General features: G+C 34.7%; 2 protein-coding genes across 3 annotated transcripts; both read left to right on the top strand.

Annotated features, from left to right (window-relative positions):
• The first annotated feature begins 1,736 nt into the window (after positions 1-1,736).
• si:dkey-56e3.3 (zinc finger protein 184) lies at positions 1,737-9,640 on the top strand. 2 transcript variants are annotated; one of them, XM_056470588.1, is made up of 8 exons: positions 1,737-2,097; positions 2,233-2,342; positions 4,038-4,155; positions 4,812-4,909; positions 4,996-5,092; positions 6,089-6,180; positions 7,139-7,220; positions 8,438-9,640. In XM_056470588.1, exons 1-8 carry the CDS (start codon positions 1,824-1,826, stop codon positions 9,223-9,225), a joined length of 1,659 nt encoding a protein of 552 aa, XP_056326563.1. In that variant the 5' UTR covers positions 1,737-1,823; the 3' UTR covers positions 9,226-9,640. The 2 variants fall into 2 exon arrangements, with proteins under 2 accessions (XP_056326563.1, XP_056326650.1); XM_056470675.1 differs by having other exon boundaries at positions 1,738-2,088; positions 8,438-9,639.
• Positions 9,641-11,870: 2,230 nt separating this feature from the next.
• mogs (mannosyl-oligosaccharide glucosidase) lies at positions 11,871-17,986 on the top strand. The gene is made up of 5 exons (XM_056456786.1): positions 11,871-11,953; positions 12,317-12,718; positions 12,816-13,039; positions 14,605-14,798; positions 15,878-17,986. The coding sequence occupies exons 2-5, from the start codon at positions 12,370-12,372 to the stop codon at positions 17,634-17,636; spliced, it is 2,526 nt and encodes an 841-aa protein (XP_056312761.1). The 5' UTR covers positions 11,871-11,953; positions 12,317-12,369; the 3' UTR covers positions 17,637-17,986.
• Positions 17,987-18,199: the final 213 nt, after the last annotated feature.

Here is an 18,199-nt window from a genome sequence, read left to right as displayed (position 1 = left end):
TTAATAGGGAGAAAGGTGGAATATTTTTAAATAAAATATTTATTTATTCATACTCCATGCACTTTATAGATGTAATTCAAATGTTGTTTTGACCTGTGAAAAATTTAATAAAAACAAATGCATAATTATATCAATAAACAATGTTGTGTTTCTGTTCATAACATCACCATAAAGATTGATTTTGATTGTCATTATTCTTATACATCAAAGTAGGCATCATTGATGCTTAAAGGTTTGCTTAGTTCTGTTACATTTAAACCTTTTTACTGTTTTGAATGGGTTTTCTCTGTTCATCCAATGTTTCTCTTGAAGTAAAAATCTATGCATTTTATTATCGGTTGACGACAAGGGCTGAACAGGGTAAAACTGAACAGCTTTATAAAACATGTTAAGGCAAGTGTGCCAAGGGTCAATTGCATACTTGGCATTTGTACTGCATAGACCTTCTTGGTTTACAGTATATTGCAAGTATTGAATCAGGTTTATGACTTAAGACATGCTTTTACTTAAAAATGGTGGAACCTTATGCGCTGGTCAGGATCAGCATATGACTACCAAACGACCAGCATCAAAACATAGCAGTATATACTTTTCTGTAGGGACATCAGAAATTACTTGCCAACAACCAAAATATTAATACATTTTCACCATATTTTAGGAATTACAGTATAAGCAGCATTAAACCCATTAAATAATACATAGGCCTAAACAAACCTTCAAATATAGATGCAAACCTGCTAATTAGGGTGCAAAAGAAAAAAAAAGAATAATAAGGAAAAAAACACATTACATAAGATAATGCATTAAAAACAAAACAACAAATAATCAAAATAAATTTTATTTCTATTCTTTATTTTTTATTTTCTTATTTAATAATAAAGATTAAGGAATAATAATAGTAATAAATTAAATAAAATTGAAAAGTGATTGCTGATTAAAAATCCAGAGGCAAAACGATTAAATGCAAATCTAAAAACACTTTATGTAAATTTTAATTATCTATTAGTATCTTCACTTTAAACAGCGAAAAAAGCCTAGTGTCAGGTCACTGTCCTTTTTTTAGTTGCAAAATTATTTAAAAGTCTTGAAATAAAAAAAGAATAAACCACTATATTCACTTAATTGTGATATGGTGCTAAAGTAAACATTGCTAATATGGCTATAATTTCTAAAATATGAGTTTCAATTTTGTGCACTGTTATTTAAATCACGAAGACTAGAAAATGGCTTAGTTGAAACAAGCTGTGATATAAAAATGTCTAAGTGTAAGTATAAGTAAGAATGAAATCAAGAGTATTATTAAGAAAAGAATGAAGGAAAAGTGGCAAAAACAATGGGATGATGAGAAAAAGGGTCGGTGGTTTTACAGAATTCAAAAGAAAGGAGAAATGAGAAGTGTAGGGAAAAACAGGAGCTGAGATTATGATGCTTAGGGTGAGATTTGGAGATTTAAAAAAGTCGATAAAGAGATGTATTTAAATTAAATTACATTCTACAAAATAACTCAGGAAATAAATGCTATACATTTTTATTGTAGATTATTTTATTGTCTTAAAATACTCATTTGTAGGAGCGGATTTATAAAAGTAAGGGGTGGGTGAGGGTGGGGGGTAAAGTCATAATGATCCACACTCCACACCAGTTGGTGGCGGAAATACACCATTCTGTTGTTTGTCAACCGCCAATAAACTAAAGAAGAAGTGGAATGCAGGTTGAATGAGAACTTTTATCTTAAAATACCACAAGCGGATGTTGTTGACTCACGGGACAGCAGCTTCCCGTACACAAACACATTTTCATTTGGACGGATTTGTTTTATCACAATGGCGAATATTATAACGTTCCAAACGCAAATCGCGTCAGTTATTGAAGTACTTGCAAACGCCGCTGTGGCAGAAATCTGCAAACTTGTTGAAGACAGCTATGCAGATTTACAGCTTGAAATATCTCAAACGCAAAAGGAAAATAGCCTGCTTAAAAAGAGATTAAAAATGATAGAAATCAGGGATTCGTTTTATCGAAGGGCAAATAAACTGAGGAACGAGTCGACTGCCTTCAACAAAACCAGTGTTCGCGAAAAACAGTCAGGTAACGGAGGTAATGGTCATGTAGGCTAGTTAAGTTAGCCACTACTGACTTGTTTTGAACCGACTCTAATAACATTAAAAGCCATAGTTATAACGTGCTTATTACTCGTGGTGAAGGAAGGCATTGTGTTTTTCTTTTCTTCAGGACGAATCAGCGTAAAGGTGTCTTCTGTATGTTCTGGTGTTCATGATGAAGAAGGATCTGCTCGCTCTTCAAACGTCTCTGTTAACCAACAGCAACAAAGGATAGACCAGGTCTGCACAACCCAATGAATGTGGCTGATTATATACAGTCAGAATATTTATGTGTACATTTCCATTTAAATGTCAATTTATATTCCGACCAGTTTCTTATTAGGTGTGTACAATTAAGTACAAGTACAATTTTGCAATGAGCAATTCCATGCAAATGTCAACCTTGCCATGAAAAAAAAACTTTTCACCAAAACAGTGAAACTGATTATACGTTTTTGTGTGTAAGCAAGTATTTACAGTATTTTAAAAATACTCAAAATGTCTCTGTCAATGTTTTCAAACAGTTATATTAGACTTACCAAAATCACACAAGTGGCAAATTCACATCTGTCACATCCATAATAGAGAGGTGTCACATCCATAACAAAACACTTTCCTCAAAAATGTAAAATAAATAATTTTTGTTCTATAAAGAACCAACTCTTATCCTTTTGATTAGCATTATTTCTTTTGGGTTGAGCAGTTTAATTCACAGAATTTCTACAGAATTTCTAAGTATGTTGTATACTGTACAAAGTATACTGTAACTTTTTAGTCACATCCATAACGTAAGGGTATCTTCCTTATTTAAAATCTAAAAATGTTTAAAGATTGATATTTTTCCTGATCCCATAACTCTGGCTAGTAGTTTTGGAAAACATAGAGAGGTGTTTCAATTTAATGTTAACATATATTTTCTCTGTGAATTTATGTTTAAAATTTTTAATGCAAATGTCACATCTATAACGCTGGAATTGCTCATTTGTTTTTGTTTTAATGTTACAAATAACAATAACAATACAAATCTAAATGACAATGTTTTTAATCAAATTTTTAACCAATTTTTTTTAGAATAGCATTATTTATTTTATTAACTTTTATTTTTGTTGTTTGCTTGCTTACAAATACCTAATAAAGCCAGCATATCAAGACAAATTGGGAACTTTTGTACTTTCTTATTTTTTCCCAGATAACTACAAATAACCAAATTCAAACAAAAAGTGCTCGGGGGTAGCATAAATAATGTGTCGGTACTTTTTGGTTAAGGAATTCATTAGAATAAACAACAATAATCAGTCCAAGTTACTTGAAAAATGCGTATATATATATATATATATATATATATATATATATATATATATATATATATATATATATATATATTTATTTATTTATTTTATTTTTAATATATTTTTCCAAATGTTTCGATTGCCTCAAACTGTACAAATAACTTTTTTATATAGGAAACTTGATTCCCATATTATTTTGGCTATATTTAATTCAAAATCCTCAATATCTCAAAAACTCTTAGAAATTCTTAGTCTGAATGCAGGTAGTAGCAGCGACAGCTGCAAAACCACCAGTAAAGTGGCCAATTATCAGCTTAAATTAAAAATAATTGGAATATCGTTGAGTAACTTATAGGCTTAATGACTAATGATAGTAATACCAAGCAAATTATTATTATTATTTGTTTGTTTGTATATTAACTTGTATATCACATTTAAAAACAACTGGAGTTAGCCAAAGTGATTTCCAAAAAAAGTTCTAACAGAAAAGGTTCGATATGTACCTCTTAAATTAAACTTTTAAAATGATCTGGATAACTGTTCACAGCTGATACAGAAAATGAAGCCTAGTGTAAATTAACACTATATATGACCTATATCCGTTGAACAATAATTGAATCAATTTTCTCTCCACTCATCTTGACAGCATGCTTTTCATCAGTCTGTAGAGGATGAAGAGCCAGATGTTCTTATTATTAAAGAAGAGAGGCCTGAAAATACGAGGTGTGAACAGTCTGAAAGAGAAAAACAGACCGCAGAGAATCGTGAGTATGGGAGGTGTTTGTAATGGGGACTGTCTTATAGCTTAATACATCCCTTCTGTATGTGTTTTGTCCTTGGGGTTAGTGTTGGTTTGGGGTCAGACATTTAATTAGTTGTTGTTCATGTGGTTTAGAAATTGTATCAAAATAATAATTTTTAATATTATTTTAAGTTGCTAATAATATACGAAATAGTATGTGAATTTTCTAAATAAATTGTATATTACTTTTTTTTTTTTTATAAATTGATAGTAGGGATGCTCCGATTGATCAGCCGAAGATCTGTATCAGCCGATAATCACACTTCATATCTCGATTGGTACTTGCCAGTCTCATGGTCTAATCGCAGGTGTTTGTTTATGAGTTTAAAAGCAAAGGAATATGGACTCCCATATATTATATATAGCCTAAGCTATAGATAGATAGATGAACAGATAGATACATATAAAAAATAAAACAAACATATAAAAACCTACACTCACAGTAAAAAAAACATCTTTTTATTGAATGTTTTCTAAAAAAAACACATAAATGATAATTGACAATGGAATGAATATTTTAAAATGTTTAATTTCAATGTAAAATGTTTAAAAATTTTACGTTGTATATATATATTTAATTATTTATATATTTGCATTACTGGTATGTCTATACTTCAGATAAAGATGAAGCCCTGAACAGAAGTGCAGGGGTTTGTGTAGCAGGTCACAGAGAGAACTTCATTGACCAAAACACAGTCCGGCGCTGCCATCAAGAGGTAGAAATCTGCTTTCCTCAATCTCTGAGCTCATTTGAGAACTAATAATGTATCCAGAATCCTGATTGTGTTTTGCTTTGAATCAGCCTGTAGCAGATGATGAGTCAGATGTTATCATTATTAAAGAGGAGAGACCCGACAGCATGAGATGTGAACGCTTAGAATTAAATGCTACAGATACTAGTGAGTATGAACAATTTTATGTTTGTTTATTTGTTAATTTTCTAATTATTCCTCCTGAACTGATACTTTTATTTCAGTATTTTTATGCACTTTCAAATGAAATGTAATATTGTAATAGGGCTTTCTTTTTGAGCATAATGGGGTAAATGCAAAGCAAGTGTTTTTCAGCCAACGATAAACTTCAGGTGAAAGGTAGATGTGACTATTTTCAAATTCATAAGGTTACTTTTACAACATCAATGTTGTAATGTAATTAAGATACAATCAGTTAAAGGGTCAAGAAAGCCCCTTCTTTCAGCTCAAGACTACCTCAGATTTTTTTTAAAAAATGCTTCATGGAGTGGGCATGGCTGACAGAGCAGGGGAAAAAGAGGGGCGCAAACAACTATCAGTTGGCTCACAAAATGAGACACAAAGCATGAGGAGACTCATGATTTTATAGTTTACAAAGTTAAAATGTAACTTTTTTTTGTGGAGCAATAGTTTACCGGAAGTGATTGAGCTGGCTGACTAATAATTAAACGTCTGTGTGCATATACCCTATTCCCTCTTAGAGTGGTTAGGAATATTGTGGCTGAAACGGTCAAACTGAGAAGGCCCAGCACTCCAAACTTGGTAGCAAATGTTCAGACTTTGAAAATTACAAAAACTTAAACTTTTTTGTATTAAATTGCACTGATTAATTGTTGATCTGAAGAAAAACAATGTGCACTAGCAAAATAAACATTGCAAATTTTGATTTCAAACTGATTTTAAAGGTTGAATGTGCATAACCAACATGGATTTGACATAAGGAACTACAAATAAATATATATAAGTCATTTAATAATATAGCATGTATGTATGGCTTAAATGGTGTTCACTTATTTTAATTGTTTATAAAAAATATTGAAATATGACAAACCTTGAATGAATATTGAGATTTACAATTAAAATGTGTATTTTTATTTTTCCTTTGTTATTACTACTTTTTGTTTTCCACTTTTTCCTTGTAAGATGGCACGCAATACGGGAGTGCAGGAGTGTTTGTTCCAGTCCACAGAGAAAGCTTCATAGACCAGGACACAGTCCAGCACTGCCATCAAGAGGTAGATATGACATGCTCGAACATAACTGTATTAGTTTACATATGAGGCTCATGATAGACAAACTACTTTTCTCATGCAGTATAAATGTACTCAGAAGTTTAAAATCTATCTTCAGTAAACCTGCTTATGTTGTGTATTTAATGACATTAAATCAGTACCATTTATAAAAAGGTTTTATTTGGTAATACAAGAATCACTTCATATTAAGACCAATCAACTATTGTGTACAAAAATTTTATCTACGATTTGATATTCGTTTATTTAAAAATCCATATAATTAAATCTGTAATTAGTTTCTGTAGTTTCATCTATAATTACAGAGTTGACTTTTCGCCTCCTCAACAGTAATTCTGCATGTAAATTGTACTTGAAACTGAAAATTCTGTCATCATTTGCTCACCCTTCACTTGTTCTAATTTTAATATGTGAAAAATCTAATTTGAGTTTCTTTCTTTTTTAAAAAAAATAATGCTGGTAGCTGGCACCCATGCATTTCCATGTAGATTTTTGTCCCACTATGGAAGTCGATAGTTGCCAGCAACAACTCAATTAATATAAACAAATCTTCTAAACCATATATAAATGTAATTTTACAGTTGCATTTTATTTTTACTTTCACCATGTTACAGTGCAATTGTAACGTATAAACATACTACTTAATATGGGGTTGGTTTTAGTGTTTGTATTAGGGTTACTATAGTAAGTACATGTAACATGTACATGTATAGGGTGTAAGGTAGTGTAATTTACCAAACACATTATTAAAAATCAAACGTTGCTTCTGTTAAAAAGAATGTGTATATTTTTGAGCTAACACAAACTGTTGAATTCTCATTAGATAATGTTAACAATGATAAAATTTGAATCAGATTTTACCAATTGTTCTGCTAAATGTGTTCTTATGTCTATTAAAAACAATAAAATTCACTGTCGTGTCAATCATTTGTTTCTCTGCCAGTCTGACGCAATGCAGCCTGATCTTCTTCAGGATGAAAATACAGAAGTCAATGCTATAGGGGAGGACACACATTTACTCAATGGTAATTATAAAATTGGGTTTTCAGTTTTTCACTTGCATGTTTTAGAGATAGCTTGTCGTGACATGCATGATGTTGGGTGTAAGTGACCTAATTACTAGATTTGTTTACTTTTTTCTTGCTTGCTAATTTCTTCCAAGACTTAAAGGGACAGTTCACCCAAAACGAAAAATTCTGTCATCATTTACTCACCCTTTACCTTTTTGACTGTCTGTCTTCTGTTGAACACAAAAGAAGATAATTTGAAGAAAGCTGAAAACTGTTGACATGCTTATAATTAGTTTATCCTACAATGGAAGTCAAAGGTTACAGGTTGTTACAGAATAAAAAAAAAGATCTTAAAGGTTTGGAATCAGTTCAGGGTGAGAAAATAGTCAGTAAATAAAATTTAGTTGTAAAAGGTCCCTTGTTGTAAAAGGCACGGTGTCTCAGTGGTTAGCACTGTCACCTTACAGCAAGAAGGTCGCTGGTTCGAGTCGTGGCTTGGCCGACTAAACCGAAGGAAAATGAATGAATGTCAATAAAAACTGATGTAATTAAAAATAAAATGTAAATAAAACTGATGTGGGTAGCACGATGTGGATAGCACGATCGCCTCACAGCAAGAAGGTCGCTGGGTCAGTTGGCATTTCTGTGTAGAGTTTGCATGTTTTACCTGTGTTCGCGTGGATTTCCCCCACAGGTACAAAGACATTCACTATATTGGCCACAGTGTAAGAGTGTGAAAGAGTGTGTATAGGTGTTTCCCAGTGTTGGGTTGCAGCTGGAAGGGCATTCGCTGCATAAAACATATGCTGGATATGTTGGCAGTTCATTCCGCTTTGGCAACCCCTGATTTAAAAAAGAGACTAAGCCGAAAAGAAAATGAATGAATAAAAACTGATGTCACTCATCATCATTAATAAGAATATTAATAATAAATTTCATTCATATAGCACGTTTCCAGAGCTCAAGGACACTTTACAAAGAATGTGACAAAAAGAGACATTAGATACACAAACATACAGGAAGTCAAATATAACAAACTGGAAAACAAAACAAGACCTAAGAGACAGATAAGCAGAGTGCAGGGCGATCAAATTAATCTAAATGTGTGGCTGCTTCGTGCATGTTTTGTTTGCTTAATGTTCATTTAATTAATTTCAGATAAGATTGAAAAGATTTATAAAAGGTGCCATGTATTGCTGAAGATATCGTAAGCATGTCATATTTAAAAATAGGTGACACCGGAACGGAGAGACGTTGTGATGGAGAGGTGGATTCTAACCTCCAGCCTGTCTCTTCCTATGCCTCATGGGTCTCCAGAAGATTTGACACCACTGCAAACCATCCATCCTTCACTGAATCTGAATGCAATGGGGGACCGTCTGTGGATCAGTACTTGATGTACAGAGGGAGCACAGATCCCATGTGTTCCTATGCAACTCCGATTAACTCCAATAGCTTGTCTGTGTCTAACATTGAAGGCCATTTAACACACAACAGTGAAGGTAATATTTCTCAATCTGAACAGCCTCCATTCACACCATGCTTTTCTTTCAAACAGTCTGATACTTCTCACATGCAGAGGAAAGATAGGTTTATGTGTAAACATTGTGGGAAAGTGTTCTCTCAACCCGGCACTCTTCTTTTACATCAAAAACTTCATACCAGAGAAAGGCTTCACAACTGTACGCTCTGCGGAAAAAGATTCAGTCAGGCGTCTAGCCTCAAAAGACACCACAGCATTCATAGAGGAGAAAAACCATTCAGATGCCAGCACTGTGGGAAACACTTCTCAGACCAAAGTAACCTCAAAAAACATGTGACTGTTCACACAGGCGAAAAGCCTTATGGTTGTAGCCTTTGCGGGAAAATGTTCAACCAGTCTTCAAACCTCAAAACGCATATGAAGATCCACACGCGTGAGAAACCTTTCGGTTGCGATCGATGCGGACGGATGTTTGCACACAAGTACATTTTGGTTAAACACCAACAGAGAATCTGCATGTCTACTGGTCAAGTGTAGATGGCATAAGGTAGAAAGAAGTCACAATCAATCAATTCAAATTGACTAAACTATGTTAAAAATGGACTCTATATACTTTCTGTCCATGGTTATTGGTTTTACAGTATTAAGTTCTACTGGTGCTCATTATTCCAGATAAGATAAAAGACTCAAAAGGATCAAAGAATTAAAAGGAACAATGTGCAGCTGCATTTTTGAAATTCGACAACAATCAATTTCAAATTCACTACCAACGATTCAAACAATTGCAAGTGGATAAATTCAAGACCCTACTTCTTTCATGGAAAGTTCTTTCACGTTCATAACTTTTCTTTGCTTTTTATCAAGTGCTGTAATGTACAGTACATATTGTAATATTGTCTTTACACTAATTGGAGTAAATGTGACAGAGTATTGTATACATTTTAACTTAAAAATTATATGCTGTTATATAATCGCTATCAATCTTAATAAATACACCTCATAACAGCACATCACATGGTTATGAAGAAAAGTTTCTGATTGTTTGTGTTTTTACACATGAAATATGAAAAATGCAGCCTATGTATTCATTTTATATATTATAATTTTTTAAATTGTATATATTTAACTGTCATACTTTTTTACTCTGATAGGAAAAACTACTGATTTTGGTAATGTGTGTAATTTGTTATAAAAACAAAACCATTTATTTTCCTTCAGCTTAGTCTCTATTTCAGAGGTCGCCACAGCATAATGAACTGCCAACTATTCCAGCATATATTTTACACAGTGGATGCCCTTCCAGTGCAACCCAGTCCCAGGAAACACATATACACGCTCAGTTTGAATCACAAAAAAACTTCAACCTTAACTTTGCAACTCCTTAAACTTTTCTTAATTGTTAGTCTTTTAGCCTTTTAATAATCTCTTGCAAACTGACAGTAACATTGTCAACATGGTTCCATGAAAATGACTAACAAATTTATGCATGCCAGGCCATTGGTTTTCGATGTCACCTTTGTAAAGAAACACAACTTTTCTACTTTGCACTGTGCACATGGTTCTGTAGTCCACCATTGTATTGATTGACGAGTACTCGTATATCCATATGACACTTCCGTTTTCCCAAATTTGTGTTTTTATTAGTTTAGTAGTTTTCACAGATTGCAAATATATCAATAATTTGTATCTTTTGAACTTTTAAAAACCCTTTAAAAAATAAAAATGATCTATGAATATAATTATTTTTCGCATGTTACTGTTCCAGTGATTAATACACAAATTATTAGCATTAGGGAAAGAGAAAAGAGCTTAGTTCATGGCTGGGACAATAGTTTTAAAGATCAGTCCTAATATTATAGTTCACATCACTGCTACAGTATAACAATAATGGCACAGAGAAACAAATACAGGTGAATTTTTTGTAAGTCTGAGAAACGGTTATCTTATTAACAGATTGTGCCATTTGATTCATTAGCAGATGTAATAATTCAGTTGAATATGCAAAAACAATTAAAAACCTAAAGAATTTAGAGTCTTCCAAGAAACCCTTAATATATTCCAGAAGTCCTCAAGTGGCAGCAGCTTCATCAAGGTAACACCTTAAATCCTTAGAACTTCTTGAATCTTTATTCTACCTGTAGGTACTTTCCAATGTTAAATCAAAGAAACCTACATTTTCTTGTAACAATCAACATGTACTGATTAGTATAAACTGGTTTTATGCATGTTCTTTTCTTAGTATATTAGTGATATTATGAATTGACGCATGAAAATAGTGCCTTTAACCTGTATTCTTGTGCACACAAGTTGATTTACAATCATATGAAGTGGTCTCATTACCACCACCAGTATGCAGCTCTACCTGGACAATGTGACTGCATCCACAGGACCGAACAGCCAGTCCGCTCACCACAGCAGATGTAGGTGAAGAGAGGAGAGACCGGTCAGTGAGCGGGATAATTTGGAGGCAATTTAGAGTGAGAGCTTGGGTCTACGATCCAAAAGGCAGCGCTTCATACAGGATAACGGTGTCCCCAATGTGTGTGTGGCGTTGGGCTCACATTTACATGAGGATGAGCACCCCCTGCTGGCTTCACCAACACCACACGAAGCTTGTTTTCCCAGGTGGTCTAACAAGCACAGACAAGGGCCAATGCTGCTTAGCTTCAGTGGGCAACCAATATTGGGCTACAGAGTGATATTGACAATGCAGTACCAGCAGGTTTGGAGAACCCAAAAGTATCCTAATCTCATTTTTTTTTCGCTTTTATTTTCTCTTGCAAAATCACGCCTTTACAAGTTACATGTTTTGAAAGTTATTTAAATCTAATTAGAATTCTGGACTGTTTGTTGTCGTTGTTGCAAAATTAAAGAACTGTATATGGTTCGTTTATTGATGAGAGACATTTTGAAGTTTTGCGTGTAAACTTTTTTTGTTTTGAGAGACATTTTGCGTGTAAACTTTTGTGTAAATTATTCATTCAGGGTTCTCTAAAATTATTGCTAAAATAACAAAAATAAAACGTTAATAAGTGTACAGACATCGAAAACCTCAGAAATCCTAAAGGTTGCCATGGCTTTTGTGTGTGGATGGATGGAGAACTGGCGTGTTCTTCAACAAACGAACCATTAAAGCGAGAACGCGGACTTTTATTTTGAAGAAGGGTGATTCTGCATCTACGGTCGTCTGACAGCTTCTCGAGAAACGCGGAAGTGCCTGTGCTGCTGATTACCATGTTCAGTAGATTACTGACACGTACATAAGGTAACGTCATCGATAAAATAAAACATATGTTTGCCTTATATTCAATTAGCTTATGGTGTCGTTCATATTTAGTGTAGAGAGAAAGACGCTTGCAGACGCGTTTAATAGGCCCTCTCGAGCTGAATCTCATTCATTCATTCGTTCTTTCGTTCATTCATTTTCCTTTTTCTTTTGTTCTGTTATCTAGTTGTTTATTAAATTTGCAGCAACTTGTAAATTGAAAAGTTAACCTAATAGTGATGTTTAGTGGCTTATTTTCAATGAAATGCATTATCATAAGATATAAATGTAGTGTAAGTTAATGAATTACTAAGCTAATAATCGAATCCTATAATCAATCTGTTGACCTTTGGTGTTTTGCAGGTGCATTTGAATGTTTGTGATCCTCAGATCGACCTGGTCAGATCATAATAAAGATGGGTAGGCGAAGGAAGAGGGTTGCAACAGGTGATGGAGTTCCAAGTCCAAGGAAGGAGGAAAAAGCACCTGCTCCACCACGCAAGGAGAAGAAGAAGAAAACTGACATCGGGAAGGTGTTCATCAATATATCCATCGGTCTGTGCATCTTCAGTCTCATCTGGTTCTTCTATGCTCTTTATATGCGCTCATCCTTGGCCAGAAGGGTTGTGACTTTGCACCCCTCTCCTCGGGTCTTGGATGCTAATAGCTCAAATCCTGCCGTGTCTCCCGAAAGATACTGGGGTTCCTATCGTCCCCAGGTGTACTTCGGGATGAAAACAAGAAGTCCTCGATCTGTTGTGACAGGTGAGGTGTTTTGTATGCTTTCTCTGTGTGCACAAATTGCTTAATTTGTTTGGTTTTTACTTGTCTTTGTGATGTTATAAACCTACCTTTTCCTTAGGTTTAATGTGGATGCACCAGTTTGCTGAAATGGATGGAAATCTCAGGCACACATGTGAGCAAGGAGACCATTTGCTGGGCTATGGATGGTTAATGCATGATGGAGTCTCTTTTGGAGTCCAGGAGATCCATGACCGGGATTTCACCTTGACCACAGAGTTTGTCAAGCGCATGGGTGGAGATCATGGGGGAGACTGGACTTGGAGAATTACTGCAAAACAACATGTAAATAACACATCCATCCATCCATCCATCCATCTATCTATCTATTCATCTAATCATCCATCCGTCATCCAGCCATCCATCCAGCTGTCTGATTATCCATTCGTCTGTCTGTCTGTCTAATCATCCATCTATCCATCTATCTAGCTGTATGTCTATCTGATTATCCATCTATCTGTCTATCTAATCATCCATCCATCCATCTATCTAGCTGTCTATCTATTTGTCTTTCTGATTATCCATCCATCCATCCATCCATCCATCCATCCATCCATCCATCTATCTGTGTAATTATCCATCCATCTATTTATCTATCTATCTATCTATCTGTCTATCTAATCATCCATCCATCTAGCTGTCTATCTGATTATCCATCCATCCATCCAAATATCTATCTATGTATCTATCTGTCTATTCATCCATCCATCTAATTTTCTGTCTATCTGTCAGTCTATCTAATTATCTGTCTAGCTGTCTATCTAGATACAGCTTAAAAGTGTTGTTTTTTTGTTGTACAGAAAATTATTTATTTACATTTTATGAGCAAAAATAATGACTATCATACATGATTACCTTTATTTACAAAAGTCATTTAATGTAACAGGAGCTTATGTATTAAAATAATTTTCCGGCAATATTTAGACAAACAATAGTTTGGTGACATTAAAAGACTCCATGTAGGGATTGTAATGCATCCCCAAAATACAAATTAACTGTCATTTTACATTTTGACACTGCCACTATCATTAAAACAACTTTGTTTTACCTATTTGATTTTATTAATTTAAATTATAAAATGTTTGATCATCACTTATGTTTTTATATACAGTATTTTAGTAAGTACAGGGGTCTATTATTCGTACTTGGATTACAATTAGCTGGATTTGGTTATTGACGATTTGACACGATCCAGGATCGTTTCGGTCTTCAAAACTCATTCGAGAGTTGTTGTCATAGTAACAGTTCTGGTAGCTGCTAGGGAGCAGGCTTATTTCATATAAACAGGATTAGATCGGGTCGTTTCAAGCAAAGGTAATACTGAAAGTATGTACTGAATTCTGATATTTTTTTTACAGTGGTAGCTATATACACTTGGGAAAATAGAAATAATTTGAAATAATTTGATGTATTATCCTCACAAATGATATTTGAAACATTACACGTTTTGCTTTTAATATGCTCTCTGTATGTTTCAGTTTTTTGCAAATTCAACTTGACGCAGACACCAAAAATGGGAAATCTCATGTTTGACCCTGTAATATAAGAAATACAGAATAAAGAAATTAATTACTGTCAATACACATTCTCAGGAAGTTCAAACTAATTGTTCATTATTGTTTTGTTTATTATGATTTATGGTCTCTGTAAATTTTCAAATGTCAGATACTGTATGGAGGTGTAGTCAGCTTCACATAACTTCACACTTTTCCTGTTATTCTCTTTAAAATGATATACAGTTAGAGTGATTTAATTAGATAAATCAAAAGTATAGGAATATTAAGAATTATGGTTTATAACACTATCAAAAATGCTTTGTCACTTCAAGTCAATCTGTTTCTGATTGGCAGGGCACTGCTTTGTCGACTCCTGTGGTCTCGCTGATGTTCTATGCTGCCACAGATAGTCAAGGTTCATTGCAGGCACACGTTGAGGAGAAAAATCGTGTGAGTTCTGTCATAGGAACATCTGAGGAACTTGGCAACTTTAAGATTACTTTTGGCAAACCCACCGCAGGGGAAGGTGCTAGTGGCAAATATGCCAGGTATTTATCATTTATATAATAATTATTAACCATGAATAGTGTGTATAGAATATGTTTGGTCATGTAGGTTTTTAACAATAATAATTTTCTTTAATGACGGTCTTAGGATTTTATGAAGAAAATGCAGATGGATTTATAGAATCAAGTCATAAAAGCATAATTAGCTTTGCATTGTATATTGTCACAGAATAAGGCAGATTTAAAAGAATGAATCAAGTTGCGGTCACACTTTATTTTGATGGTCCGTTTGTTGAATTTCAGTTACATTGCATCTACATGCCAACTGATTCTCATTAGATTATAAGTAGACTGTTTAGTAGAGGGTTAGTGTAAGTTTACATGTACTTGCAAAGTTTCTTATACTCAGTTAAATGTCTGTTGAAGGAGCAGTATCAACAGATTTTAAGCAGACAGTCTATTAATGCTCAAATGGACCATCAAAATAAAGTGTTACCAAAGTATGCTGTACGCCTAATCCAAAAACAAATTGGACTAGTGCCTGTAAACATTGAGGTTTTCAGAGCTTCACTGAGAGTCATTTAACAAGTATAATGTTTATTGCAAAATGTCTATATTATGTACACAAACAAACCCAAGAGTTTTCAAAATACAAATTTGGTTTCATTTGAAGAAATTGTGTCAAATGTATTGCTCTTGTCCAGTAAGTGTACTTCTCTTCAATTAACTTAACTGATTTTAGCTTGTTTTTTAAATACTTATAATGTAGTCCAGAAAAAATAAGTAAAATATTATTAATATTGAATTAAAAAACAGTAACATACTTTGTGCTGTACTAGCCAATGTATAATCAATATAATAAAACACTACTCTTTACTGAATATTTACAACTTTTATTCACAGTGCAATGAAATGATAAACAATTTTTTATAATGAAATTTTAGCTCTAAATAATGTCAATCTTTTAAAAAATGTTGTACAACTTATCAAAAACACAATTATACTTGGCAGTTGATTCTTAGGGGAACAGAGTAGAGATGAGTGAGGAAAAATTAAAGACTAAAAAAATGTTATTTCAAACTACTCCATTGTTTTACTTTATTTTTTAATATCTTTTTCAGATATAATTTCTTGCAAACAAGAAGCCCTGGTCTTGATAAGCTGACAGATATAGTGAAGAACAGCCTGAATCACAAATTCATTTTCAGTCCTCCCAAAGGTGAAAAAAGGTCTTATTTTGCAGTGGATTCTTACAAAGTCACTAATCACCAGAATCAACAGAACGATCCCAAGATGGAGAGTGACTTTGTCGTGCATCAGGTGACCGTTCAAACACCTTTCCAGATTGAAGTCTTGTTTGAATCCGGAAGTTTCCGTGAACGACCAAATCAGCTTGTGGGCTCTGTGCTCACGGAAGAACTGGAGAAGCGTAAAGTGGCATTTGATGAGAAGTTTGAGGCTACGTTTGGTCTTCAAGCTAAAGGATTCACATCTTCACAAATCAAATTTGCCAAGGCAGCTTTAAGCAACATGCTTGGTGGCATGGGATATTTTTTCGGACCGTCGGTTGTGCAGTCGGTTTACAATGAACACCCCGTGCTTTACCCTGAGGGGCCGCTGTTCACAGCAGTACCATCGCGATCCTTCTTTCCAAGGGGCTTTCTTTGGGATGAAGGATTTCATCAGCTTCTCCTAAGCAAATGGGACACCCAGTTAACACAGGAGGTCTTTGCGCACTGGCTCGATCTTATCAACATAGAAGGCTGGATCCCACGGGAGCAAATCTTGGATGATGAAGCACGCAGCAAAGTACCATCTGAGTTTATAGTGCAGCACAATGAAAATGCAAACCCTCCCACGCTCTTCCTGGCCCTACAGGAGCTGCTGGAGCAGCTTGATGCAGAGTTAGTGTCATCTCAGACCATGCTTCCTTTCTTGAGAAAGTTGTACCCAAGACTGCAGGTTTGGTTTGAGTGGTTTAACACCACACAAGTTGGACCCATTCCCAACTCCTACCGTTGGAGAGGAAGGGACAAAGATACCAACCTTTTCCTAAATCCCAAGACGCTGACCTCTGGCTTGGACGACTACCCGCGGGCTTCCCACCCATCTGCTGATGAAAGGCACGTGGACTTGTATTGCTGGATGACATTAGCCTCTGGCGTCATGGCAAATGTGGCACGAATACTTGGAGAACCCCACCAAGTATATGAAAACACCCATCGTAGTCTGAGCAATAACGACCTGTTGAACGAGCTGCACTGGTCTGAGAATCTGCACGCCTTTAGTGATTATGGAAATCATACCCAAGCTGTCTCACTTCAGCAGGAGAAAGTGTTTGTGCCACCTGGACAACCACGGCACCAGTTCCCAGTCGCTCGGTTGGTTCGTTCTGTCCGCAGAGCTCCTAAGCTGCAGTATGTGAATGCATTAGGCTACGTTAGCCTATTTCCATTCTTGCTACATATTTTGACACCAGACTCGCCAAAAATTGAGCATATATTGCAAGCCATTAAAGATCCAGAGCGCCTTTGGACACCATATGGCCTCCGCTCACTGTCCCGTGCAGATCCTCTCTACATGAAGAGGAACACAGAACATGACGCCCCCTACTGGCGTGGACCCATCTGGATCAACATCAACTACCTGGCTGTTAGAGCACTGCATCACTATGGCAGCATGGAAGGGCCATACAAGGAAAAGGCAGCTACCTTATACCAAGAGCTCAGGACTAACCTCATGAATAATGTTTACAAGCAGTATCTGGAAACAGGATACATTTGGGAACAGTACAATGATAGCACTGGAAGGGGGCAGGGAAGTCACCCCTTTACTGGCTGGTCAGCTCTGACTGTACTTATTATGGCTGAGAAGTATTAAAAATCAGTAGCAAGCCAGAATCGAGTGGTAAATCAAGATGCTCAACTGGTGCCATATGTTTGTTACAACAAAGTGTAATTCATTCTTACATGATTTAGATAATTGGTGTAATTTTTTTATTTGCTTGTTTAATATAATAATCTGGAAGCCTGTTAAATTATGTCAGTTTTACATCTGGTTTAATGTGATTATATCCTCAGGTTTGAAGCACTGTAGGCTTTTTCTGGGTCAGACAATACAATGTCATCTGTGTGAACCAGTAGATAACAGTGCACTTATTTTGGTCCATTGCTGTTTGGCTTCATAAAAAAAAAATAATAAATACAAAAATTATTATTTCTTCAGTTTAATTTAATCTTTTATTTGAGTATTGAAATAATATATTTATAGATTTTGTCATATCTTGCTCTTTATTGATTTTTTAAAAGCATTGTGTCATTTTTATTCTTATTGATAGAATTTGCTTCATTGTACTGTGTGTAATTCATGTGTTATGTGTGCCATTAATTGCACTGGCAGGTAAGAAAATTTACCGAGGGAATGCACAGCTTTATTACATTGAC

Source organism: Danio aesculapii, chromosome 1 (genome assembly GCF_903798145.1).
Source record: "Danio aesculapii chromosome 1, fDanAes4.1, whole genome shotgun sequence".
NCBI lineage: Eukaryota > Metazoa > Chordata > Actinopteri > Cypriniformes > Danionidae > Danio > Danio aesculapii.
The sequence above is the reverse complement of the archived record's forward strand: the minus strand, read 5'-3'. Positions and strand labels throughout refer to the sequence as shown.

Bases quoted from the DNA above. Each gene is read 5' to 3' on its own strand.
- si:dkey-56e3.3 (XM_056470588.1), top strand. From the start codon at position 1,824: ATGGCGAATATTATAACGTTCCAAACGCAAATCGCGTCAGTTATTGAA. The intron at 2,098-2,232 runs GTAATGGTCATG...TCTTTTCTTCAG, and splicing joins AAAACAGTCAGGTAACGGAG to GACGAATCAGCGTAAAGGTG. The intron at 6,181-7,138 runs GTAGATATGACA...TTTCTCTGCCAG, and splicing joins TCCAGCACTGCCATCAAGAG to TCTGACGCAATGCAGCCTGA.
- mogs (XM_056456786.1), top strand. From the start codon at position 12,370: ATGGGTAGGCGAAGGAAGAGGGTTGCAACAGGTGATGGAGTTCCAAGT. The intron at 12,719-12,815 runs GTGAGGTGTTTT...CCTTTTCCTTAG, and splicing joins TCCTCGATCTGTTGTGACAG to GTTTAATGTGGATGCACCAG. The intron at 14,799-15,877 runs GTATTTATCATT...TATCTTTTTCAG, and splicing joins GCTAGTGGCAAATATGCCAG to ATATAATTTCTTGCAAACAA.